General features: G+C 36.5%; 4 protein-coding genes across 5 annotated transcripts; 3 read left to right on the top strand and 1 right to left on the bottom strand.

The window, feature by feature from the left end:
* The first annotated feature begins 1,026 nt into the window (after positions 1–1,026).
* Positions 1,027–9,246, top strand: LOC113770445 (putative aconitate hydratase, cytoplasmic). Its single transcript, XM_027314898.1, has 20 exons — positions 1,027–1,483; positions 2,127–2,231; positions 2,535–2,695; positions 2,780–2,872; positions 3,195–3,380; positions 3,632–3,793; positions 3,935–4,079; positions 4,162–4,304; positions 4,398–4,454; positions 4,546–4,625; positions 4,717–4,792; positions 5,147–5,332; positions 5,532–5,599; positions 5,697–5,815; positions 6,410–6,531; positions 6,875–6,973; positions 7,057–7,533; positions 7,824–7,922; positions 8,016–8,258; positions 8,691–9,246. Exons 1-20 carry the CDS (start codon positions 1,141–1,143, stop codon positions 8,754–8,756), a joined length of 3,030 nt encoding a protein of 1,009 aa, XP_027170699.1. The 5' UTR covers positions 1,027–1,140; the 3' UTR covers positions 8,757–9,246.
* Positions 9,247–9,530: 284 nt separating this feature from the next.
* LOC113770769 lies at positions 9,531–13,132 on the bottom strand. Of its 2 annotated transcripts, none has more exons than XM_027315346.1 (5): positions 12,805–13,132; positions 11,995–12,164; positions 11,351–11,428; positions 10,397–10,541; positions 9,531–10,235 (listed from the first exon to the last, which is right to left on the bottom strand). In XM_027315346.1, the coding sequence occupies exons 1-5, from the start codon at positions 13,024–13,026 to the stop codon at positions 9,822–9,824; spliced, it is 1,029 nt and encodes a 342-aa protein (XP_027171147.1). In that variant the 5' UTR covers positions 13,027–13,132; the 3' UTR covers positions 9,531–9,821. The 2 variants fall into 2 exon arrangements, with proteins under 2 accessions (XP_027171147.1, XP_027171148.1); XM_027315347.1 differs by having other exon boundaries at positions 12,898–13,132.
* A 3,318-nt stretch (positions 13,133–16,450) lies between these two features.
* On the top strand, positions 16,451–21,740 carry LOC113770656 (AUGMIN subunit 4). The gene is made up of 13 exons (XM_027315183.1): positions 16,451–16,630; positions 16,743–16,790; positions 16,914–17,039; positions 17,489–17,842; positions 18,088–18,187; positions 18,660–18,705; positions 19,404–19,497; positions 19,648–19,719; positions 19,913–19,971; positions 20,832–20,900; positions 20,986–21,037; positions 21,314–21,391; positions 21,478–21,740. The coding sequence occupies exons 1-13, from the start codon at positions 16,502–16,504 to the stop codon at positions 21,538–21,540; spliced, it is 1,290 nt and encodes a 429-aa protein (XP_027170984.1). The 5' UTR covers positions 16,451–16,501; the 3' UTR covers positions 21,541–21,740.
* Positions 21,741–25,620: 3,880 nt separating this feature from the next.
* On the top strand, positions 25,621–27,018 carry LOC113770028 (protein translation factor SUI1 homolog). The gene is made up of 2 exons (XM_027314373.1): positions 25,621–25,697; positions 26,374–27,018. Exon 2 carries the CDS (start codon positions 26,438–26,440, stop codon positions 26,774–26,776), a length of 339 nt encoding a protein of 112 aa, XP_027170174.1. The 5' UTR covers positions 25,621–25,697; positions 26,374–26,437; the 3' UTR covers positions 26,777–27,018.
* Positions 27,019–27,738: the final 720 nt, after the last annotated feature.

Raw genomic sequence — 27,738 nt, 5'->3', positions numbered from 1 at the left:
TGAAGAAGTAGCCTATAGAAAACATGGTGCACTGATTGTAAGTGCATGTGATTAAGCATATCAATGAATAAAGTTTGGGTAGAATTAATTACACTGAAAAAAATACACATAAATTCACACCCACCCACTCAAATATAAAGAAATGAAAATGATCATTAATATCTTACTATGTATAATCATCATTCTATACGTGTGTGTGTGCGCGTCTACATACATGCATATAGAATGATGAATATATATATATGTGTATATATATATATATATATATATATATATTACGAAAGAGAACTTGTAAATAATTTAGGTAACTTTGTGGTATACCAAAAATATCCCATTAACGATAGTTTTTTTAAAACTATTCACATTCTTTCTTTCTTTTTTTCAACACGACTTTAAATACAAGTGTTTGGATATTAAAATTATTCCAAATAATATTTCGCTTGAATCACAAACACATTTCTCAACCTACTTTTTTATATTTCCAATCACCTTTTTATCTCACATACATCATATCACAAAAAGTGCTACAGTAATTATTCCAAATAATATTTCAAATAATACACTATCCAAACATTCCTCCGGAAGCAAAAGTAATAATTATAGATTTTTCAGTAAACCCATGCATGTCTATCATAATATGTACTTCGCGTGAAAAATAAATCATTCATTTTTTTTAAAACAATCACACACCTAGGGTGTGTATTATTAGTCATAGCATCTACAAATTACTCTATAAACAACTTAAAATAAGAAGGCGTACTTTTTCCATTTTTTCCCCCCTTTTCACGGGGGAACACCACCTAAATTCATCCACACCGTCTCTTATCCCATCACCTCTTCATCCTATGGTCCATGATTACCAATTGCATTCCAAAACCACACTGCTGCAGCACCTTATCAAAACCCTTCCATTCTCTATCCTGATATCCATTTCCACGCAGAAGCAGCCAAGCGAACTGAACAATCTGTCGATCCTCCTTCAACGAGCCTATACATACAAAAATCAGTATCTATAAAAAAACGCAAAAAAAAAAAAAAAAGAGAGAGAGAGAGAGAGAAACCTGAAGTTGTATTCCCCCATTGTGATTTTTCTATTTAGGGTTCACTGACAACTCTGACAAAACCGGATGCTCTCCCGTCATGTATGTACCCACATGCTCACCTTCATCGTCAGTGTCAAAATCTGCTTCTGCTGCAATCTTGAGAGCTGCTAGGGTTCGTTTTGCATCTACAATTTCATCATCATCACCATCTTCTATTTTCTCTTCTGTTTCCAGAAGCTTCGTTTCTCCTTCGGTATCCAAACCGTCGTCGTTTATCACTTGTCGGTCTTTTAAACCTTCGTCGGCGGTTCGATCGCTTCGTTGCTCTGTCCCTCGGTGGAGTCACGGCGTTGACTGGAGATCGCCTGTCAGTCTTAGAGCTCAGATCAGAACTGCTGCTCCTGTCATCGAACGCTTCGAGCGAAAGATCGCAACTATGGGTATAATTCAATCAAATTTCTCGAGTTATTAACTCAATTTGAATTTAGCTTGATTCTAATGTATTTCTTCGGTTCCTCATGTGGAAAGGTTTTTGGTGTGGTTTGCTTGATCATGAGTTTATTTCGTGCTTAATTGATGTCTGCTATTCATTTCGGGTTGGATCAATTGTTATCCATCTAGTCGAATTTGCCATTCGTGTGAAAAGTTGGAGTTTTACTTGTAAAAGTTGGTTTATTGGGTTGCAGTCTGATACTCTTTCGAAAAAAAAAGGCTTTACTTTATGCACAACTGTTTTTCCTCGTCAAACTTACATGCTGAAGTGAACCAGCTTGAAATGTACGTTTGTGTACCTACATTTGATTTGTCTTTGAAAAAAAAGGTTTTGTTCTTTTATTGTTTTAAAATGAAGTGCTGTAATTGTTGCTGCCGTAGTATAGGATATTAGCTTTTTGCAGTTATTTGCTTCTGTTTCATTTTTCTCTCTCCCCTTCAAGTCTTATTATCTTGGGATGACAATGACAGCTGCGTGGTTTCACCTTTATTTACCTCAATTGCCTAATTAAGCTTACTTGAATAACATTGCCACAATTTAGCCTGTTGAACTTATCTTTGTGGTGATTGTTTTATTGATTTATGTTCCAGCTCCTGAACATCCTTATAAGGGAATATTGACCAGTCTACCCAAGCCTGGAGGTGGTGACTTTGGAAAGTTCTATAGCCTTCCTGCTTTAAATGATCCCAGAATTGGTATGTGCTCCTACTCGTACTATTCTCATGTGTTATCAGGGTATCTTGGCTTGTCTTTTCCGGTAGAAATTTATTTGTTTTATTCTGGCAGTATTATTCTTCTCTTCCCTTAGGTATCTCTGGTCTCCTAGCCTATTTGTAAACAAAGTTGTCATATTTCTACCTGATATACCTAGTGGGATTTTTTCGCTAATTGACTAAGGTCATTAGTAAATTTTCATTAGTACAATATTTAAGGTTTCCTGTTTTGAGGAGAAAAGGCTCTCAATTTCCTTAACAATGGAAAACCTTATTTGGATACAGATAAGCTTCCATATTCCATTAGGATACTCTTGGAATCTGCTATACGTAATTGTGACAACTTCCAAGTCACCAAGAATGATGTTGAGAAGATCATCGACTGGCAAAATACTTCACCAAAGCTAGTTGAAATTCCCTTCAAGCCAGCCCGAGTTTTGTTGCAGGTTAGAGGCATGAGTTTAGTAACTTAATAAGAAAATATATGCAGTAAACTTTTGGAACACTATTTTTTTCTCTTTTTGCTTCAGGATTTTACTGGTGTTCCAGCTGTGGTGGATCTTGCTTCCATGCGAGATGCCATAAAGAGTCTTGGCAGTGACCCAGAGAAGATCAATCCCTTGGTACATATTTATTCTTTTTCCCTGTGTTACTGGGATTTGTCACCCTCTAGCTTGAATGTTCTAAGCTATCCTTTAACCTATACTCTGTGGTATTCTTTCTTCAGCCGTCCTTCCTTAAGTTCCATTTTTGACTTCAATGGCCACTTGTTCTGCTGTAATATGTGTGTTATGACAGTGGGTGGATGTGTTCGGGTGTCTTTGTTTATTTGTTGTTTACTTCGCTTCGTAGTTGCATATTGCAGCCTGACTTTTCAGATAACAAAAAAGTATTGCTATCCTGTTATTCCTTGTCATCAGGTCTAAGATGAGATATATTCTGCAGGTACCTGTGGACCTTGTTATTGATCATTCAGTTCAGGTTGATGTTGCAAGACATGAGAATGCAGTGCAGGCAAACATGGACCTTGAATTCAAGAGGAACAATGAGAGGTTTGCCTTCCTTAAGTGGGGATCCACTGCCTTCCATAACATGCTTGTTGTTCCTCCTGGTTCTGGTATTGTCCACCAGGTAAAAGTCTGACATAGATTATAAAATGTTGTTCAACTCTATCTGGAGTTGGTGTGAAGGTTTTTCACGCAACATTTTTGTTTATTAATGATAATGGGGCATAAAGTTAATAGATATTTGAATTGTTACTTACTCAGGCTGAAATAGTTTTGGGGAACTTGTAAAATAGTTTAGCTTTTAATTTTGTTCCTTACGTTGTTAACATGTTCATGAAAACTTGACCACACGCTTCTCTTATGGCAATATTTCAGGTTAACTTGGAGTACCTTGGACGGGTTGTCTTCAACACTGATGGCATTCTTTATCCTGATAGTGTTGTTGGAACTGATTCTCATACAACAATGATTGATGGACTAGGAGTTGCTGGTTGGGGTGTTGGAGGAATTGAAGCTGAGGCTGCTATGCTTGGGCAGGTAGTTGGATCTCCTTTTGTTCTATCATCTTTTACTGGAGTTGTCAAGTTAGATTTAGTTGTTTTGACAAACTAGGAATGTCTGAACTTGTTTGTTGAATAAGGCATGACACAGGACTTTGATTTCTTATAAATCTGACAGCCAATGAGCATGGTTTTACCTGGTGTTGTTGGATTTAAATTGTCCGGAAAGTTGCGCAATGGTGTCACAGCTACTGATTTGGTTTTAACAGTGACCCAAATGTTGAGAAAGCATGGTGTTGTTGGCAAGTTTGTCGAGTTTTATGGTAAATATACCTCTTCAAGTATTTCTTGGGTTGTTCATGTTATATGTTTACAGTTTAGTACTAACAGAATATGGGTGTTTAGGTTCTGGTATGGCTGAATTATCGTTGGCCGATAGGGCTACTATTGCAAATATGTCACCTGAGTATGGAGCAACCATGGGTTTCTTCCCTGTGGATCATGTCACATTACAATACCTTAAATTAACTGGGAGAAGTGATGAAACAGTAAGTTCTGTGATCTCAGTCTATTCATTTTTGTGTTTTCAACAAGAAAAATTTAGATGCTTTCTGGTGCCTTTTTGCTTCAAATTATTTTAGGTGGCAATGATAGAAGGATATTTGCGCTCAAACAAGATGTTTGTCGACTACAGCGAGGTAGAATCTCTCAGTTTCATACATTTTAAGGTGATATAAGTGGATCAAAACATAAAATCTGATTTTGCTTGGTGTGTTCAACTTTGGCCAGCCTCAACAGGAGAGAGTGTATTCATCTTATCTGGAATTGGACCTTGCTGGTGTTGAACCTTGTGTTTCTGGACCGAAAAGGTAGTTGTTCTAGAGCTGTTCAGGGAAATTTATGGTTTGGTTATGGTTTTTCTTTTTGTTTATATTGATGAGATCGGTATCTTTGTTTTAGACCACATGACCGAGTTCCTCTAAGACAAATGAAGGATGATTGGCAATCATGTCTTGATAACAAAATTGGGTTTAAGGTGCGATAAAAATTTTTGCTGTTTGTTTTTAATGTTATTTTCTACTGTTCCTTTTCTACTTCTGACACCTGGTCGCATCCGTGAAGCATGAAAAAAAGATTGAAAGGAGTGAAACTTTAATTCTAGTTTTTTGTTTACATGATTCCCCTTTTCTTCCCTCCTCTTGGTTGGATAGGGATCTTTAGTTGCCTGGCCATAATCTGACAAGTTTTTATTTGTGTGGCTGACCATGCAAATGATGTCAAATTAGTAAGATTAGTGAGATTATACTGCATGGGTGAAATGTAGGAAACAGTTCTGCTTTTGTTGATCAGATGTTAAGCTAGTGAACTACCTGAATCTGTCACTTGCCAGGGGTTTGGAGTGCCAAAGGAAGAACAAAGTAAGGTTGCCAAGTTCTCATTCAGTGGCCAGCCTGCTGAACTTAAACATGGTAGTGTTGTTATAGCTGCTATCACAAGCTGTACAAACACATCCAATCCGAGTGTCATGCTTGGAGCTGGTCTTGTTGCAAAGAAGGCCTGTGAGTTGGGGTTGGAGGTTAGTATTAGTTTCTCAAGTCATGCATGTACCACAGTTTGAAGTTACAGTGCTTTATGATTTTTACCTTTTGCTTTACCCCTTTGCCTTGCTTTGTGCAGAGTCTCTTTAATTACTTGACTCTCCGCATCAATTCTAACAGTTGTAGTCATACTTGAAAGTGGCTTTTGACTAATTTCTTTTCTTGGCTGTTGGATAGGTAAAGCCATGGATAAAAACTAGTCTTGCCCCAGGCTCTGGAGTTGTGACAAAATATTTGCTCCAGAGGTACTTATGTTTAGATGGAAATTCATCTAAGAGTTACTCCTTACTCGCCCAGTGTACTGGTTTAAATTAGCAACTAAACTTCTTATTCTTGTTCTAGTGGCCTGCAAAAATATTTGAACCAGCAAGGATTTCACATTGTTGGCTATGGATGCACGACATGCATTGGAAATTCTGGGGATCTGCAAGAATCAGTAGCTTCAGCAATCACAGAACATGGTATTAAAGTTGTTTATAATGTTACTATCCCATATTTACATAAATTCAGAACTGTGCAAGGCTTTCCTCTAGCTTTCATTTACATTGCCCGAATATCCTTGGAGTCACTTGACTTTTAGACATATCGTGCTACTGTTACCTGCGTTATTATAGTTTGTCTTGTATAAAAGGGAATGTGAAAGCTAAATGATGCCTTTTGAATGATCTTAGATACCTATTACAATTTTCACATAGGCAATTGAATGAAAAGTTAAATGCATATGGTGATATGGTTGCAAATGAGCTGCTCTGCTAGACAGGAGTGTTTTCTTTATTTAGAATTTTTGTGAAGTTCGTTTATTTTGAAAGAGGATGCGGTTGAAGTAATTTTTTTTCTCTTTTGTTTATGGCCAGTGTAGACCAATATGTTATTTTATCTAGTAAAGTAGCAAGAAATAAAGATTTTAACCTATTTTGCTTCTGATGCTAGGTTGCTATATTAGATATGTCAGCAACCTTAGCAGTAAAATTGCTTTTAAAATTTGGGTGACACGCGATATTGCAAGTTTGCTAGTATTGCTCCTGTACATTCATGTTTTTTAACATCCTTTGCAGACCTCGTTGTTGCTGCTGTACTTTCTGGTAATCGCAACTTTGAAGGTCGTGTTCATCCGCTGACAAGGGCTAATTATCTTGCTTCACCTCCATTAGTTGTTGCTTATGCACTTGCTGGCACGGTATTATGCATAACTTTATTTAACTTTACGTTCCGGTTTTTTCCTCTGAACTTGTGTAGCTATCAATATAATGATCACCGAAGTTGAGATGCTCCAATTTTTTATAAGCATTGTGTGTTTTTCAAGGAATCAAGAGTCCCTCGAACCATGATAGTGGTCTGCATCCTTTTTAATTATGGTGTTGAATACTTTTGTATCCGATGATGGCTGATGATCTATTGGTTATTCACTTTTATGGATGAGAAACCAGAGGCTATTTGATTTTTTTATTGTGCAGCTGGGGCCAATATCAATGAGAATCCTTGCATTTTGATAAGATCCTTAACATTTTGATTCTTTCCAGGTTGACATTGACTTTGAGAAGGACCCAATTGGAATTGGAAAAGATGGAAAAAGTGTGTACTTCAAAGATATCTGGCCCAATACCGAAGAAATTGCTGAGGTAGTTTCTTTGTAATTTTCTTGGTTGTTTGACTTTCAGTTGACATTTTTGACCGTATCTGACTTTGTTTGCTGAGATCACAGGTGGTGCAGTCTAGTGTGCTCCCAGAAATGTTTAAGAGCACTTATGAAGCTATTACAGAAGGCAATGCCTTCTGGAATCAACTGTCTGTTCCTTCATCAAAGCTTTATGAATGGGATCCCAACTCAACATATATCCATCAACCTCCATATTTCAAGGACATGACCATGGATCCACCTGGTCCCCATGGAGTCAAGGATGCGTATTGCTTGCTGAAATTTGGTGACAGTATCACTACTGATCATATTTCTCCAGCAGGGAGCATCCATAAGGATAGTCCAGCCGCGAAGTACTTGATGGAGCGTGGGGTTGACCGTAGAGATTTCAATTCTTATGGTAGTCGTCGTGGCAATGATGAAGTGATGGCAAGGGGTACCTTTGCAAATATTAGACTTCTGAATAAGTTCTTAAACAAACAGGCTCCAAAGACTATTCACATCCCAACAGGCGAGGAGCTCTATGTTTATGATGCAGCAATGGTGAGTTTTAGTTAGATCAGTGTTGATTGACTTGGATAGTCTGTGGAGTTAATTTGATTCTCTGTGTCCATGGATACATGAATTATAAAGGCTGGGGGTATCTCCAGCTGCCGCTTCATGCTGGTAGAATGAATAGATAGGCGAGTCTTCCATTGTGGCTTGCTCTTTGCTTTTTTCCCCCCCTCTGCTTAAGATTGATTTTCTGTTCTCTCAACTAGGATGTTAATTGGTAGCATTCTAATCCAATCTTTAACCTTTATTAATTAAACTGACACTGCAATTGTTCTCAGAGGTACAAGAGTGCTGGTCAGGACACCATAATTCTGGCAGGTACAGAGTATGGAAGTGGCAGTTCTCGAGACTGGGCAGCTAAGGGTCCAATGCTGCAGGTAAGTTGGTATTGTCTGCAAAACATTTTTGGATGGTTTGGTTGTTTAGCACACCCTATTTGCTTCACCTGCCATATTCTGCTTCTGATTTAGGGAGTCAAAGCGGTGATTGCCAAAAGTTTTGAGAGAATACACCGCAGTAATCTTGCAGGGATGGGCATTATTCCACTTTGTTTCAAACCTGGCGAGGATGCTGATACGCTGGGCCTGACAGGTTATGAACGTTACACTATAGACCTTCCAAAGAAAGTCAGCGATGTAAGACCTGGCCAAGACATTACAGTCACCACTGATGATGGAAAGTCTTTCACATGTGTAGTCCGTTTTGACACAGAGGTATGTATAACTGTTTTAGCACTTTCAGGTCTAACTTGATGCCAATTTGCAAGGAAAACTTGTGGCCATGGGTCGATACTATTTTATTCCCTTCATCCCTTTCGGGGTTGTTAGTGGCCAAATCCCAGTGATGAACCCTTTCTCAGAATGCCACAGCTAAACAATAATTTCTCGTTGTAGCTGATGGTCATTGAGCAGCACTACTTAAAGTAGTAGAATTCCTTGATAGGATTTCTTTAGTGATTCTATCTTAATACATATAATTCGTGATGGATGAGGTGATCCAATAAAAAAATTGAAAGTGGACCGTGTGAGTTAGGTTAAAAGTTTAAGAGAAATTAAAGATTTCTTACGTTTTTTTTTTTTCTGGGGAGATTGAGAACTAACAATGAAAAATTGTTTTCTGAAATCATTATTTGATTGTGTTTGCAGGTTGAACTGACATACTTCGACCATGGTGGAATCCTTCCCTACGTTATTCGAAACTTGGCCAAGTGAAAACTTGAGTTTCACTCGAGCATAGGATGACCAGTTATTGCAGAACTGGGACAGCAGGGACTACAGCACAGCTACAATCCTCTCTCAGTTCATGAGCTATCGAGATTTATTGCACGGAGTTGTTTCTTGCCTTCAAATAAAGGTTTCGGATAATAGTGAAAATTTACATCTCATTTAAATTTGGCCCTGGTAAAGTGGGAACATGTGGCGTAATTTATAGCATGTCTTTTTTGGAGGCGGTAGTGATAAACTTTCTTAGATACAAACGCCACTGTGGGGTGGCTGTTGCGTTGAATTTAATCACGGGGTCGGTGCTTGTTTTGTTAAACTTTTCCTGTTATGCGTTAATTCAATTGTCCATCTTTTCTCGTCTCAGTTTTCTTCTCTCACTTGACTAAGGGCGTGTTGTCAATGTGTGATAAAGGTTGTTAAGTCTATAAAGGTTATCCTTTGTCGTTTGACGAATAATATCATCTCTACTTACCGTGCATCTTCCAAATATTAGTGCTTTTACTAAAGTGACCACTGGGGGCAGATTAGGCCCTGCAAACGGTGAAAGATATCTGCGCGTTTTTTGTTTATTGAGTTAAACATATTTTTGTAGGTCAAGCAACATGTACATCGGCCAGAATAAAGTTTGTCTGAGAAGCTGCGTGAATCTTCTTTACCTAATTTTTTTTTTTTTTGACCTTTTCTCAAAATAGACGGAAATTATTATGCAGTACTTGTGAAGCAAGAAATTTCTTTGGAATGCATTACTTTACGGCGGGTGTCTTAACCAGACTTCACGGTACTTAAAATACTTTACAACGGAAAAGCAGAAGAAGAATGATAACCCAATCCCTGATCAGTGAATTCCTCCCATCCACTGGATCGCTAGAGATACCTAAAACATACATTCTACATTATGAAAACGAGAAAGACTGAAACAATGAAAATCATGCCTGCAAAACCGCATAGACTTCAGGCCAACTTTCAAGTAATAAAGTGATAAAACTTAATCCTTAGGATCTAAAGAATGAAACATAGCTGTATCATGATATGAAAGCAGGATAACGTTCTAGCCTAATTCCGATGGTGTAGAGACTTGGTTGCTTGGGAGGCAAGTGCCATTGCTTTTGCTCTAGAACTCATCATCACCCATTCCCTCACTGCTCGTCGCTGGTGCTGCCTTGCATTCTTTGCACGCTTTGGTGCCAATCGGTTATCTCTCTCTACAAATGCAAGCCTAAACTTTTCAGCCATGGGTAACTCGTCAGATCCAGAAGTTGATGCAATTATTGACCTAGCTGTAAACCCAGATATCGCCCATGTTTCTGGATCAATATCTTCAACAACTGGATCGTCCAATGCTGCACTCGGGAAGGCTTCTCTAGGAATTTCCAAGCCTCTGTATCCAAAAGCTGATGGTTTTGGGTTTATAATTATGCGGGGGCATTCTACAGACAAGCTCTCTAAGGAATCCTTGTCAACTTTTGGCTGTTAAAAGTTCACAAATCAGAACTCCATGCAAATAAGAGCACTAACCCCGCTCATTTTTTTAATATAGTATCATAGGTTAAGCAAACCAAATTTCTGAACAACGGTCATCTTTAATAGCAAAACGGAACTTACAAACTAACATTAAAAGGAAACCATACCCATACAAGCCAACGAAGTGATTGTGCAGCAGCGGCAATATCTGTGGCCTCCAGTTCCTCCCAAGATTCTCCTGCCACATCATGTAAAATAGGCTTCAAGATACTTAAGCATCTCCGTGCTGTTTGGTCACTTGCCGGGCACCCTCTGCAACATGAACTTTGGTTCATTTCCTGTTATTGAGGTTTATGCTCATGGTCAAAACCCAATCTATTGGGTCATTCTATCCCATAAGATGACGAGAATACTCGAAGAGAAAATTCAAAGTGGTTATACTTTCTTCTTTCTATTAGTATGAAAGACTCAACTGGCACGGATTGACAATTAATTCGAGAAAGTCGAGACATGCACCGGGGTCTGGGAAGCTCTTTAAACGTCTATAGAAGTTTATTTCAATTCTGATTGATGCAGCAAATGGAATAAGTAAATATCACTTTAAAGTAAAAGTTGAGTGAGTTCTGATAAGTTTTTTCATCTGCCTCCAATGTCCTTTTTCCATCCTTCATATATCAATCTAGACAACAGAAATGAGCCTAGATTTATTAATTATACAAATATATTTTTGCTATAAGTCAATGCAGCAAAAACATAGGTTGATACTAAAACTCAACTATGATCCAGGTTCCAGTTAAAACGTACAAGATCAATATATGAACACACAAGTTCAAAAATCTGCAATGAGTTGACTGCCAGGTGAATGGCACAAAAATTTAGCACCTTAATGTTAGCAATTATAACATAGGCGTTAATGCCAATTAGTTAATTAAACAAAAAACAAACAAAAGTATTTGAACTACAATCTTGTATGTATCTCCTAATATTAATCTTAAAATCATGTTAGAAGTTAAGGAGGTTGTACACACCTAAACAAAACCAACCCGGTGAATTTAATCATAGCAGCATCGCTTTGTACATAAAAATATAGCACAGAAAAAGGTACAAGGAAGATAGCATACCCCCATCTCAATATCTCCAAACACTGGCAATGCTGAAGGAGTTCAGAAATCCCAGTTGACGTGAGTTTGCTGCACCGACTAGGTAAAGAAAGATAGCAGCGTAAACAAAAGCCAAGTCACATTAGATGAATAAAGTTGGTATAGTAAAAAATAGCACAACATATGCAATGTGATACCCCATCAGGATAAAAAACAATCACAATATAGAACTTTCTGCAAGTCGAGAACTGGAACATTTGGGAGCTTTTTAAACAAAAAATCCACGAGAATGAACTGAAAGTTACAAAAGAAAACCACATCCCATAAGTCAGATTGGTTCTCTCGCCTAGTCATTGAAAAGATGTAACCAAGTTGATGCATCTTTAAATCTTCAGAAAAGTCCAACAGTATGAGATGATAACCAAGCAACTGATCTTGAAAATTCAATGGAAAGGACCATAATGTTGGCTTCTTATAGCCCATGCAACGCAAAGGATAACAATCATTCATAATTGAAAAGTTTGTTCAAGAAGAAGATGTTAAATTCTAAGTAAATCTACTAATGTGGCAGCAATTCCAAATGGAACGTCCTAGGGTTCCTACCATATTGCTACATAAGAATAACAAATTGCATCTGAATTAACACAAAATCACAACTTGGGTACCTTATGTCAACTGCTCGCAAAGATTTGCATATCTGAAGTACTTGTGATAAACCAAAATCAGAAATATCTGAACCTGATATGTCAAGTATGTCCCAAGAACTTTCAGCTAATACGATAATAACATCATCAGTCAGTAACTTTCGTCTTCTTGCAATTGCGGCGAGGGCCATCTGACAATTTTGCATGGACATGTCAATATCTTTTCTTTTTTAAATAGAACAAGGTTTATGCAATAATTCATTCATATATGCACCCCTGCTTTTCATACCTAGACTGATTTTATGAGATCATGTACTGCTATTATCCATAACAAATTGCAAGCCCTTAAGCCATCTTAAAAGGACATAGAGGCAATGCTCTCTTAAGGCACTTATTTTTCACAATAACACTGTCGACTGATCAAATAAAGCCAATTGATTTCACAAGCGGCAAAGGCCTCAAATTTATTAATAAGAATGGATGATGATACCACCAAAAAATTTAGGGGAAAAAGCAAACAAAAATAGAGTCTTCAAAGCAAGCACTACAAGTTTAAGCAGTTTAGGCAACAATGAGACACCAAATCTCAATCACATATTAACGGCCCTGGAGCACCATTAGCCACATAAATATTAGAACAATTTATATTACGAATTAAATCACTGCCAATCAAGATAACCATTTTAACTCATTGCTGTGATTACACAATAGGAAGGATCAATACATCAATTTCTGCACAAAAGAAAAGAAAGAAAGAGAGAAAGAGAGAAAGAGAGAGAGAAGAAGAAGAAGAAGAAGAAGAAGAAGACGGGTTCTTTGATGTTTTTTAACCTTGATATTAGGTGGAAAAGTCGGGGCAATATCAGGCAAGTCCTCAATGATGTCCTCAAAATGCCTACCAACTACCCCAAGACATAAACTCACCAAGCTGGGAGGCTTTCTGAGTGGCCAAGACATAAACTTGGTTGATTTCTGAGTGGCCTTGTTGGGATTGAGATGCAAATCGAGCTGTTGAAACGAGGTCGTTAGGTCTCTGGCTTTGACATTTTCCATCAACAAGCCGGGGCAGGGAGCAGCTGAAGAAGGAAAACCAAACCGGGGATTTGAAGGATTGTGCTGACAATTCTCAGCTGCTCTCTTATTTGGCGGTCCGATTCACCGCCTTTTGCCTCCTTTTTAAAGAGAAAGAAATTAGAAATGCAAAAAAAAATAAATTAAAAATAATTAAAAATTAAAAATAAAAGGAAGAAAAGAAAGGAGAAGAAAGTTGTTTGGGACTTGCCTGATGACGTGGCAGTTAGTGATCTTGTAAAAAGTAAAAAGTCTTATTATTAGCTCATAGTATCGTATTATGAAACGAGAGGAGCAGTCTGCCTGCATACATTTGGTACACAAAGAATCTATTGGCTTTATTATTAATTACTCCAAGTCTAAGGGAGATGGGGATGGAGATGGAGATGCAGACGGAGGGATCATCGGAGAGCTATTATATAATTATCAGAAAAACCGTCAGTCGCGGGAAAGTATCCGTGGCTGATATACTATCGCGGAAAAGGATTCAGGGAGCAAACCTTCCGTACAAAAACATCTGCTGATTCTTTCAAGAGCGAGGCCAGGAGCATCCCAGAATTGTGGACAAAGAAACACCCATTGCTGCCTTTGATCCAATAACAAAAGACGTACAATCTATTGGCTATGCATTTTCAAGCTTCATTTTTACATCCTGTCCTTCTTCTTCAGATTCTTTAACTGTTGGTGTGATGTATAGTTGTATACAAGCTCACAACTTTATGTCCAAATCAAGAATCCAGGAGATGACGACTGGCATTTTGTGGAATTGGCTGCCGACTCAAGTTTCAAGCCATGTTCCAATGCTCCATTGTTCTACCAAGGATCCTTCTATTGCACCGGGAAGGATGGGAGGGTCGAAGTTGTAGAATTGAAGAATAATGGTCGTGTACGTTGATTGGAAAGTTATTGACAAGCCTCTAGAGAGCCTTGCAAACATTCTTGCATGCCACTTGACTAGTAGGATTTCCTTTTGATTTGATGAATTCTAACATCTAATAAGACTAGGAAGGAATAAAGGAGAAATGCAATCTCATCTCTTACTGCATTTGATCAAGTTTTGTGTTTTTCAAATGACAATTTATGGTTGATAAAAGATGGTATTAGTACATTCATTGAGCATTTTACTGTTTAATTGAACCTTCTTCAATTATGGTTTTATTTTTAGATGATGCAACAATTCACTTTGATATTTGGCAAGGTTTTAATTTTGGTCCCAAAGTTTCACCTAAAAATGTAGCTCATAATTCAATGATTCAACCTAGAAGATTTTATTTTCATGCCAGAATATCACCTAATAATATATTTAACGATTTTATATCATACTCCCCCTTTTTTTTTAATCCTTCCACGTTAATTATCGAATCCCAAAAAAGAAAAAATGAACTTAATTACCGAATCCCAAAAAAAAACAATAAAAAATAACTTAAAAAAATAAAAGAAAAAACTTGTTATCAATCAGAAAGGAAAAAAGGAAACAAACGAAAGGAGAGAGACGGTGCGATGTCATATTGCGTCGTGCTAGGCTTTGGCGTGCAAGCCGGCTAGTAAAGGCAGTTCAAATTTGGGAATTGAAAGGGAAAATCGTAAATTTAATCTCAACACTTAAATCAATTTCGTCCTTTATGATTTTTTTTCACCAATTTAGTCCTCAAATAATTTTATCATTTTTTTCACTAATTTAGTTCTCAAATAATTTTATCAGATTCAATGTAGGCTTTATTGGGCGGCGTCATCACATTTTATGTATTTTGTATGGCGGGGCAAAGGTATAATTGGAATGACAAGTTCGACTGTCTAATTATAGGGATTATTAGGAGAATAACACCGCACATCGATAAATATTGCCCATAAATGCCCAATTATTCAAATTTAGATATTAAATATGAAAAGTTACATAAAAATGCATCAATATCTTTGCAGTTATGTTTTTGTAATTTTATTAAATAGTAAAAATAAGCTACAGTTTTAGCTTTTCGTAGTTTTAGAAGTTTTTTTTTCATAAAAGAAACTTTAAAATAATATACAATCATACAAAATGAGAATAAAATCCCCAAACAGTCATCTTGCAATTAAAAGATAGTGGGGCATAACATCATAATAAAAGATATCCTGTTGTTAGCATCCTATACATTAGCTAAACAATCTACCATCTGATTTGCTTCACTGCTTACATGCTTTGATCAAGACTTGCTGCTAAAATACAATAAGATACTTACAATCAGATATAACCATAGCACATTGTAAATAGCAGTATCATATTGGTTTAAAAGATTAAAAATATTAATAGCATCAACTTCCAATTCCAGTTTGTAGCAATAATGATCTATGAAGATTGGAAGCTATTCCTGATCTTTTTACTGATCCGATGGTCCAAAATCCATATCAATTCCTTACAACTACAGCAACTCCAAGATTGCCTTTTGAAACCCTACCAGTGATAAGTTTTCAAAAGCCATCCTTGGGACGAGTCTCTATAGAATCATAACTTCATATTTTTCCCTAGCCATGGTCTGTTTGGGTTCTGAAAAGAAGTAATTAGAGGCATTCAAAAGAGGAGAGGATTGAGGTTTGCCAACATAGAAAGATTAGATTCGTTTTGATAATTCAATAAGGACCAGCCAGCGAAAGAAATCACAATGCCCCAAAGAACTTGAAAAATGGTAAAGAGTTTTCTGCTAGGTATGCTTTTTTTTCATTCATTCTTCACAGCTTAAATGATGATCAATACCAATCTCCCAAAACAAGCGTCCATGTAATAAAATCAGTAAATAGAATAACTTTTCAATTTAACTTAAGAGAAGAAAATGTACGACCGAAGCAAATCTCATAAGGAATAGAAAAAACCACCGTTTGGATATACAACTAAAGCTCATTTCTCAGCACATCTTTATCAATAATGCAATCAAGATATGCTACATTAGGTGAGAGAAACTATTAGGCGAGAGATGTTACAAATCTAAGAGAACATCATATTTTGTTCTAGCAATTAAGTCACACAGCTCGATCAACGATTCTATTTCCGCAAATTTAACACCAGAAGGCACTAACAAATCAACGTATAAATTAGCACCAGGTCTGGTTTCTCTTTAGTGTTCTTCTCTCTCAATTTTTAGAGATTTTTGTCTTTAATCATCTAAAAGTCTCTGTTATAATCCCTATAATTAGACAATCGAACTTATCATTCCAATTATACCATTGGCCCGCCATGCGAAATACATAAAATGTGGTGGTACCGCCAAACAAGTCCTACATTGAATCTGATAAAATTGTTTGAGAACTAAATTGGTTAAAAAAAAAATCATAAAGGAAGAAATTGATTTAAATGAAAAAATTTAGGGACAAAATTGACTATTTCCCCGAATTGAGATATTGAATTTTGTGGGAAAGACGGAAACCAACAGCAGAAGCAAGATATTCCTAAAAAAGTCACAAGTGAAATTTGTCGAAGAGAGGAGAAATGGGGAAGGGGATTGCAGCACAAAATCTAGGAGCAGACGTGATCCAGCTATTAGATCAGTTGGAGCGGCACTGCTTAGCTCCTGATGGTTCTCTCATTGCCAAATCCACTCACTACGATCTCCAACTCGTACTTTCTCCTCTCTCTCTCTCTCTCGTACAATTTTATCTTCTTCCTTTCTCTATGTTATCACAAAATGAATTTGAGGTAAGAATTTAGTGCAAATGTGGATTGGATGCAGGCGAGGGAGGAAATGTGCAAAGAACGACAGCGTTATTTGGAAGCCTTGGTATTCTCTCTACTGAGAATCTTCGTTCTTTTTTTTTTTGGGTTTGTTTGTTGCAGTTAGTTTTGCTTTCTTTTTTCTTTTTGACACATTTAATTGATACCATCTGTGTTAATACAACCGTAGGCAATTTACATCGAGGCGATTGCAATGGTGGAAGAGTATCAGCAGGCGGTTTCAGTGGCTAATTTTGGGGGCATTCGCGATGTTCAGGGTCTTTACTCCCAGCTTGGCTTGAAGAATCCTCCTCAGGTTTTCTGATTCTTTTTCCTATATTTAACAGCAATTGTTGGGAGTATTTCTGTAAAATTTTCTTAGTATATTTCTCTGCAAGATGGGAATGCGAAACTACTTTAGCTAAGCGTGCTGCCATTGTTAGTTTTCTGTGCCATATAAGCTCGATATAAATGCATTTTATTGGCATCACTGGAGCTGATATGTATCAAAGTCTCATGTGAAGTCATTCCCAAGCATCTGTTAATTATGTAGTTATGTAACTGTCTGTTGACTTGAGTAAAGGTAATATAGGTTGCATTTGAGATCTCGCTCTTTCTGTGTATCTATCTTGTTCCCTGTCATTGAGCAGGATTTGTCGATTTGAGCCTTGTAAAATGGACCCCACTTCTACAGACTTTTAATTGAAAAAAAAAAGTTTTACTTGAGGACATGTTAAAAATTGCACTGTGATATACATATTTCAGGTTTACGAGGCTCTTGAGCATCGAATGGTCGTGGCAGAAGCTGCTCAGAAGCTGAGGCTTCCCCTGATATCCAAAGATGGCGAAATACACGAGGAAGAAATTGAAAAATGGAGTATAATGTCAAGAAGCTCCCTTGATAGTACCTGTACCAGTGTCACAATTAGCTCAAGCTCAAATTCAACTAATTATACAAATATTTCAGCACTTGGCACCTCTGCTCCTGCCAGCACTATGATCTCAGGGGTTGTCGCTGATGCATCAGAACCTGAAGTTGGTGGTGCTCCTAATCGATACCTTGGAATCACTCCTGCTTATTTGTGGCAAACTCAACTTCAGCAACTTCCATTACCTATGGTATGACATCAGATGACTTTATCCCATGGGACAGAGATTTCTTTACTGATAATTTGTGCAGTTAGAGAATGTCTTGTATGCTTGATCTAAAAGCAACCTTTTGCTCTTTGGTTCCTTTGTATGACACGTGATCAAGTGGAAGTTCTGTTTCTGATATGTGAATCTTTTTTCTTAGTTGGAGCTACTTTGGAAGAATAAAATGTTGAACCAATGAACTAAAAACCTGTTCTGTTATGCAACTGTAGGATATGGCAGAATACCAGATGTCACTTGCCCGGGAGATTGGCAGTCGACTAGACATTAAGTCTGATAAGTTAATAGATGCTATGGTTACAGGTGACATCGGTAAGTCAAGATATTTGTAGTTGTTTCGATATTGTCCTAAAATATTCCTGCTTGTGGATGTGGATTGGTTGCCTGGTCACTATTGTCCGTGAGCATTTGCTACTAGTGGCAAGTTCATTGACCTGGAAAAGCTACTAAGTTCATAGGCTAAAAGTTCTGATTATTGGTTGTTACACTCTTAAACTAACTTGATAGTGAATGGACATCTGGGTGCCTGCGTTTATTCCAAATTTTGATAACTATGAAGCAATGAATAATGAATAGGGAAAATGATCATCTTACTTTATCGATTTCCTAGCCATGCTCATGTTATTTTTGCTGAACTACTGAGTATGACTTACTTCAAATAATTGCGTTCTCTCAACGCCCAATAGTAAACATTTTCATACTTGAAGATTTTGGTCATTTTAAGTTTTCTTACAATACTTGCTTGTAAACACTTCCAAGATATAAAGTTCCTTTATCTTTGCAGATTCACCAACCAGTGGTCCAAATTCAACTGCTAGGCTCCCAGAAAGGTCCGAGCCTTGATATAAAATTTTTTTTCCGGCACCTTAACATGACAAAGGTTCTGTTTTTATGGGTATCTATGTTATCAAGTTAAAATGTTTCTTATGCACTGGCTGCTATTTCGTCATTCTGATGTAAAGTGCCACATCAAGTGTTGATAATTCAATGGACTCCCATAGTTTTGGCTGCATTTGCCAGTTTTTCTTGTATCTTTCAGTGATCTTTAGCCGGTTCTTGTCAGTGTGATTCCATTTAATCATTGATAAAATATTACTACCAGTCTCAGACTCTGATGACTCTTCTTAATGATTATTTAAATGCTCAAGAGGTTGTGCAAACGTTACTGTTTTGTCATTCTGTTGAAGTGAAAAACAATCCACTGAAAAATGTGATTCCATTTAGAGAAAATTCTATTAATGTGACCATAGATTCAGGTTTTACCCCCTCCCCTCCCGCCTCCCCACACCATCGCAGACCAAAAAATAATAATAATAACGTCAAAATACACATAATTGTGCCTTTTTTCCGCTTAATCAGAATTCCCCAAGTTATTACAGGGTCCAGCAGGATTGTTTTGGATAGCCTGTATAACTTCTCTCGAATTAAGTACATACACATATCATTTTTTAGGTGCTATTTTACACTAATATTAAGTTATTAGTGCATAAATGTGATTAAGCAATAGATTGGCTTTTAACTTTAACAGGATAAAGTTGATTATTGAGGAGATTGAGAGAGAAGAAACAGCATGGAGGGAGGATCTATATTCATCTGACAGAAAGTTTGCAGAATATTACAATGTATCGTCTTCTTGGCATCCTAAGTCCCTCCATTTTTTCTCTTCCATTTTTCTTATTGAACTTCTGGATTTACATGCATTTGCAGATGATATATAATACTTTCCATAGTTAGTTATAATTAGCACTTAAAGGTCATTCTTTCCATTCAAGGTTTTGGAGCAGATACTAGGTGTGCTAATCAAGCTTGTTAAAGAAATTAAGTTGCAGCATCAACATAAATATGTAAGTTGCCTTCCCCACAGTGTTGTATTCTTGAAGCTACAGGTTATAAACCTGATTTTGGAAATAATGTTACTTCATTCTCTGCTGTTTCCTAGTAGTTTTGTCCTTAAATGTACCTGCAAGCACAACTTCTTGACTTTTTGGTTATTCCTCACCAGATATTTAAGCTGATTATTTGCATCTAAATTGATAGGATGAACTGCACAAAACTTGGCTTTGCAAAAGGTGTGAGACCATGAATGCCAAATTGAGGTTTGCCCCACTTCGTGCTTTTTCCTTGTGATTGGACAATTTTATTTTTTCTGTATAAATTGTACATTCTGAAATCTTTGGTGTCAAGGATGCTCCGACTTGTCATCATCTGATACATTTTCAGTGAATTTTGACTACATTCTACAACCTGGATAAGGATACTTCCACATCAGTGATGCAATGAATTTAAACGCCAGAAATTTCAATTTAGTAACTACGGATCACTTGGCCAAAATTATCACTTAGAACATTCAGAAACAAACTACTACTTTCTTTTTTTTGGGGCCGCCCCCGGGGGGGGGGGGGGAGGGGTTGTTGAGTAGTCAGAAACAAACTTGATCTTACTATTTTAGGTTTTGCGTCGAAATTTCTTCCCTATATTTCATCTTCTTTCTTTTCTCCTTTTGCTAGCGATGTGGATCAATGGTGCTTTAAAAATACAGTTCGTTAAACTATCTGTATCTAATTCCCTCTCTTCATTTTTTTTGGTTGGTCTTTCTTAAATGTATGTTTTGCAATTGGATTTGTTCTTTGTTGCTTATCAGATTTAACATCTCTCTTTTGTGATGCTCAAGATGTGGTGAAAGTCCATTGCTTTCTTTTCTTTTCATGACCTATATTTAGAAAGTAAATCAGGAATACTCTTTCTGGGGGCAAATAACGCAACTTGACATCTGCATGCCTTCACTAGATGAACAAAGATAGTGCATGAATGGGTTAGGGTGGTACCTTTGAAGTGTGATGATGGGGCTTTCTGATAACTAAATGGCTTCCCCAACTTGAGTTGTTTTGAGACAGATGGTCTACTGCTGTTCGCCTATAGGAGGAATATAACATTCTTACCTAAATGTTGTTCTCAGAGTTCTAGAACACGTCCTGTTGTATGACACCTATACTCCAGAAACAATTGGAGCACTTCACAAGATAAGGTAAACAAAGTCAACTTTATCAGTGAATATTCTGCTGATGCCGCAGGATTAACATTTCTCTTTCTTTGCTTTCATTTTGGTTCAGGAAGTATCTGGTCGATTCTACAGACGAAGTATCACTTGCGTATAATAAAGCGGTATAATTCATTCGTATATTCTGTTTTTCAAGTTGGGGTTGTAGAATATGTGCTTTTGTGTGCAAGTCTATGCCACTGATATTGCTTGTATAGCCAATTAAGTTTATGCTTAGATTCTTGCTTTATCAAATAGTGCATGATGCTATAAGATTTCCCCTTTTTCCTCGAATCATGTCTTTGAGTTTGAGTGGAGTAAGGAAGATACGTTTTAGAATTATTGTTCAGGTTGCTCAGACGATCTTACGCTGGACTATCTTGTGTTCTTAATGCTTTCAGGTTACACGCCTTCGTGAGTATCAAGGCGTCGATCCACACTTCGATTCCATAGCCAGACAATATCATGAGATAGTCAAGGCAAGTGGGAATTAAACAGAATATATCATGGAAATTGTTTTTGTCCAGTTGTTCGTTAACTCTTTAATTGGAATGTCCTGTTGCAGAAATTGGAAAATTTGCGTTGGACTATTCACCAAGTGGAGATGGACCTTAACCGAAGCACCTGACCTTTTACCTCCTGGATTCAGAGCTTATCGTATTTCTTCTGTCTTGTATTACTATAACCAATAATATTAGAGTAAATATCCATTATATTTTGTTTTTGCACAATTCGTGAGTGGGAAATGAATATATTTTCTCTTCGATAGGCAATCATTTGTTGTGTATAATAACCAATAAATGTTGCCTTGAGCATCTTTTTTCTTTATCCATGCTCTACCCATCTGTCTTTCATAGTCCCGGCGAAGGCATGCATTCTAAGAGGTTTTTTCCGAGTTTCGAGTGCTGCAGTATACCGTGATATGACGGGGTTGTGGACCAGTGGTGAGCTCGTACATGACATTTTTGGATTGTTTTTTTTTTTTTTTTTTGTAAAAAAATCACTGTAACGATTTGATATATATAAAATAAAAAAATGATTCACCGAACACGTTCGAAAAATTGCGGTCCAAACAAGGTAATCAGTGCCGGTAGGAATTATCCCCATATGATTACGGGAAATGCTGCTCCATAACTACTATGCTTTTCCTCTACCCGTTCTGTTCTCACCGTATTTGCCAGACGGGGGCGAACAGGTCGAAATAAAAGTTTATGCTCTCCTCGACTTTAGCCGCATTTTGAAAATCTAGCTTGACCACATAGAGAGGAAAAATGAATCTGATGATTGGAATCTATATCTATATGTATTGCAGAAGGGATTTTTAGCAGAGACTTTCTAAATGGCTTCCAAACTTCTCATTCTTTTTTCTAGATTTTTATATTTATTTTAATACATAAAAAGTAGTGGGTTATAACCAACCCTATTATCAATCAAATTTAAAATTTAAAATATTTCCACTATCTACTTCATAAACCGTTTATAGTTTGTTATTTATACTTTAAATATTTTTTACTCCTTAATTAAAGACAAATGCTCATTCGTTTGCTATTTTAATGCAATGTTACATTTTTATAATTAAGAAATATTTTTCACCATACTAACCCTATAATCACCCCTACAAAGGAGCTTTGCAAATTACAATCATGTTTCAAAAAAATCACAATTATGCAACTAAATGTAAAGTTGAGGGAGTAAAGTGCAGTTAAATGTAAAGTTAAGAGATTTACTATATTTAACCCTAAAAAAAATCTCAAGAAAGGAACAAGTAGTGGGTTATAGATTTTTGTATTTATTTTAATACATAAAAAGTAGTGGGTTATAACCAACCCTATCACCAGTAAAATTTAAAATTTAAAATTTTTCCATAATCTACTTCATAAACCGTTTATAATTTGTTATTTATACTTTAAATCTTTTTTACTCCTTAATTAAAGACAAATGCTCATTCACATGCTATTTTAATACAATTTTAATTCGAAAGTATACAATATGATCAAGAAATAGCAGAACCAATTAGGATTAGATTTTGACCCAAAAAAAAATTAAACCTAGATGCCACTGGCACGTTGCCGCAACTTGTGATGCCAATTAGGACTATTTAGCGTTTTTTTTTTTTTTGTAAGGAGTTAGGACACTGTAAAGTTTATTTAGGCAAACTTTGCCTCATCGGTGATTTGAGTATCAAGTTATTGAGTATACTACAAATTCTATAATATCAGTCTGCTACAAAAAAATAATATTTTACTAGCATGTAGTGTTTGCGTACGAAATTTCAGCGGTAAATCAAATGTTTTTACTTATACTCTATATATTTGAATAGTTTTTTAGCGAATATAAGCATACTATGCAGGACCATCACTTTGTACAATTGAAGTTAACAAATTGTATATCAATCACAATTTAGATTTTGCTCGATATCTGCGTAGTTGGTGAGTTCCATCAGTAACACTACATCAAACTTTTATTGTTGTTTCATACTTTTATCAACATATATTTCAAAAAATTGTAGGTTTGAAAATGATATATGTGCTTGAAAGTTAGTTACGTGGTTGAGATCAATCAATTTTACAACATCACAAGCATTGTTGATAGCAAATTCAAAGAGAATATGGATAGCCGAATATACAATTATGCATACGGTAAACTTACTCTATTTAATTTAATTACTGCACAAATTTTTTAAAATTATAATCATGACCTATACATTCTTTCATTCTTACTAGGTTAAATATTTTCGAATACTTGCTTACATTCAGAGCATTAACATAGAAAACATGTTCTATAAGTTATGCAAAAATTGTGAACAACTATGTGAAGGTCATTTTTCAAAAACAGTGTGTATGCATTGTAATGATATGGTCGACACTGTTGTTAGGTAATTAATTTTATGTACCTTTAATTTCAAAAAAAATTTCTATATTGTATATAACATTTTATTTGCTAAACAGGTACAATGTTAACATACAAATCAAAGATTCCAGTGGTAACATGCATTTTAATCTACAGGACAGACATGCACGATTCGTATTTGGTTGTGATGCTTCTTATCTCAGAGAATTATAAAGGAAGGTAGAATTTCTTGATATATGTTTATTTTTTTATAATGCTATTTATAAACTATGTAAACAAAATACACTAATTTTGAATTTTGCACGTACTTAATTCTCAGGACAATGGTGATAGGTTGTTCAACCAACGAATCAATTCATGCAAAGATCATGCATTTTCATTTGTAGTACGCATTCCACAAAATTCAACAGAATTAATTAAATCACCAATTTTGGATTTCGTACTAAAAGTTGATTGGTGTGAAGAGTGTTCGCACCTTCGTGCAAGATTATCAAATCGAATGCATAATATTTGCAAGTATTTCATTTTAACAACATTTAATTACATTTATTGTTATTCATATATGATTCATTTTCTAATATAAATTTCTATTATTTTTTCAGGATCTATCTTCCGAAAAAAGGTAATTTTTGAATAATATACATATTCTATCATATTTCAAACTATTGTTAGACAAATATTATATTTTAATTGTATTGGTACAATTTTTTAACCTTTTTTAATTGATCCTTTTATTTTTATTTTTTTAAATAAGAAAATATTAGAAAAGAAAACGCCGCCAGACGAGTGCTAAGACTTGTGGATGTCGAAAAGACAGGGAAAGGGTACAAGGGCACGGCAGGATTGGATAGGATTATGATGGGATGGCTGCCCCAAATGGCCTGTCAGGTGTACATAAAAAACAACATGGGAAAATCCACCGTGTTCAAAAGAAGCTGCGGAACAAACTTCCCGTTCGATGAGTTAGCCCCCACTTGATGCAGATTTGGTTACGAATTTAAATCTCTAAACCTCTGCCTTCAAACTTTAGAGGATGTGCATGTTGTATATTTTTTAGTTTAGAAGTGAAATCCTCTTTTTTTTGACCTCTTTTAATTCAATTAGACCCTCCTCCTCTCTTTTTTTTTTTTTTTTTTTTATAAAGGATGCATCATATCCTTTGATTTAGAAGTAAGATTCTCTTCTTTTAATTTTCTTAATTTACTTGGATTCTCGTCCTAAAATAATAAGTTGTAATAAAATTTAAAAGGCGTGTAATAACCCAATTCCCTTATATATATATATATATATATTTATTGAGAGGTGAAATTCCCTCTCAAATAAGAAGAGTAACAGTAAGAGTTATGATTTGACCGAAAATGAAGCCATAGATGTTGTGGGCGGTGTCCTGGTCCATCTGGATCCTTCCCACCAACAATGACCCAGAGCCCGTGATGAATCAGGAGTCTTTCCATGAGGCATCAACACCGCGTTGCCCACACAAACACTTACCCCACCATGGTGATTCAACTTCCACAAATCTCTTTCTGCGTTGTCGTCACGGCTGGCTCCAGTGCGTTGATTCTACGCGATCTCTGTAGCTGCAAATTCCCCAAATTGCCCAGCCGCCCCCCCACGATCTAATGTCCTCCCCACTCCCCTTCGCCTTCATCTAAGGTTTATATATATATACGTAGTAGTATCTGTTAAGCATCTGGATATAAATGGAAATCCACATTAATTGCAAAACTAGTGATGCATGACATGAGGGAGGCTAAACCGGGTCAGAATAAACCCAACCACAATTAAGTTCGTGTGGCTACAAAATTAAAGACCCACCCATCTCCCACCGCCTCCTTCCTCCCTATAAATACCCACTCATCCCTTGTCTTCCTTCCATAATTTCTTCTACGGCTTTTATACGCGTTCGCTTTCTTTCCGGTCTTCGTTTAAGAGGTTAGTTTTCTGCCCGCTTCTCCCGCTTTCCTCTTCCGGTTGTTAAAGTGTTGATCTTTTTTTCTTTTTCCTTTTAATTGAAGACTCGATCTCCTTATTTTAAAATTATAGGTTATTTTCCATTTTTTTTTTGTCTTTGAACACGATGCGATGCTTTTCTTAGTTTTATTATGGGGCCTGATGGTAGCCCGTGGGTGCTGCGCTTGTTGATACATGAAAAAAATTTTTAGTTGGTGGGGAAGGTGCTGGTTTGTTTGTGAAATTCAATCCATGATGAGATTTTGCTACGTTAGTATAGGCTGTGACCCTTTTGAATTTGATCGGTAGGTTGATAAAAGATGTTGGGTTCATGGTAGCATGAGGTACTAGGGTCGTTAAGGATTTGTTAATATACATGTGGGCTTATGTTCCCGTCTTCGTTTTTCTACATAAAAATTTTTGGAAGCTGAATTCAGGATACTATGACCTCTGGATTAACTAATGACAGATATCAAGATATATGGGGGTTGCTTTTGTATTTGTAGTTACATTCTTGGACTATAATTATGAGCTATGCGAGCTTTTATGATTAATCAGATGTACCGATTTAGTTTCTTTCTCTTTCTTTCTTTTTTGTCATTTTGATTTACAAAGTAAAGTTCTTGGATGCTGACAGATATTTGTTCTTTGTCTACAGCTTTAGTGCCGATATTTCCGCTTTCTGATCTCAGAAAGTTTTCGAGTTCCAATCCAACAAATACATGGTTGATCTAGACATCCAAATCCCAGCTGCTTTTGATCCATTCACCGAGGATAAGGACTCAGGTGCCCCTGGTGCCAAAGAGTATGTTCATATCCGTGTTCAACAAAGGAATGGTAAAAAGTGCTTGACAACTATTCAGGGGCTGAAAAAAGATTTCAGCTTGGAGAAGATACTGAAGGATCTTAAGAAAGAGTTCTGTTGCAACGGGAATGTGGTGCAAGACAAAGAGCTAGGCAAAGTCATTCAACTTCAAGGTGATCAGCGCAAGAATGCTTCTCAGTTCCTTGTGACTGCTGGAATTGTCAAGAAAGACCAGATCAAGATTCATGGTTTTTAAGGATTATTATGATCATCTTGTCTGAAGAAAATAATATATAGTAGCAGTATTTTGCATTGGTGTGTGGCATCTGAGGATTGCCTATTATAATATTCGTGTTAGTGTTTGTGTGGATAGTGGGAACTATTCGCGTTAGTTGGTGTTGGTTCTCTTTCATTTGATAATGTCATGGGACAAAAAGCGGTTTGTAAGACTACCTTCTTATTTTTCAGTAATAAAGGTATAATTGATATATTTACTTGTGTATTTGCTTTAATCTTTTAATATTGTCATTGTAAATGCGTCAAATCGTTGCTTTGATTTCTAATTGGTATATATGATGATTCCTTCAAAGATCGAGGGATAATATATTGGATTAAACCGATTTCCAAATCTAAGATACTCTTTGTGGCCTTAAGCTGTCATCTGAGTGGCATTCAAGTTTGGTGACGACTTCAGAATACATCACAGAGAACTACGGTTAGATGCGTCATGCGTTCACTCGTCACTGGAGGATGTTCATTTATTTGTGGGGATGTTTGGTGGCTGGGAGGAATTTTGGTAGAGTGAGTTTTGGTGGACAAGATTAAGATAACTTGGTTTGTAGAGGTGGTTCTCGCATCCTGGCTGAGACTGCCTTTTGCATCTGTTGTTCTTGGCAGTTGAGGTTTTTTTGGCAGTTGCCGACGAGAGCACATGACATCTGAAACTTGTTGACCCATGGCTTTTATGAGCTAACAGGCGGTTGCAAGTCAAAGGAGTGTAATGGAGAGAGGATGGATTTACAGTAAGGAGCAGATCCGCCTTTCTCATGCGGAGGAGACGGGGCAGGGACAGTTATTATCAGAAGGACGTCTCTGAACAGTGTACGGTCAGGATTTGACTCAAAAAAATTGTACGGTTCAGATCACTTCCTGTATTTCATTTTTAATAACGTGTGTGAGACTTACAAAAATTTGTTCTAAAATTACACGTTGTGCAAA

The sequence above is a fragment of the Coffea eugenioides genome, chromosome 5, assembly GCF_003713205.1.
Source record: "Coffea eugenioides isolate CCC68of chromosome 5, Ceug_1.0, whole genome shotgun sequence".
NCBI lineage: Eukaryota > Viridiplantae > Streptophyta > Magnoliopsida > Gentianales > Rubiaceae > Coffea > Coffea eugenioides.
This window is presented reverse-complemented; position numbering and strand designations above follow the sequence as displayed.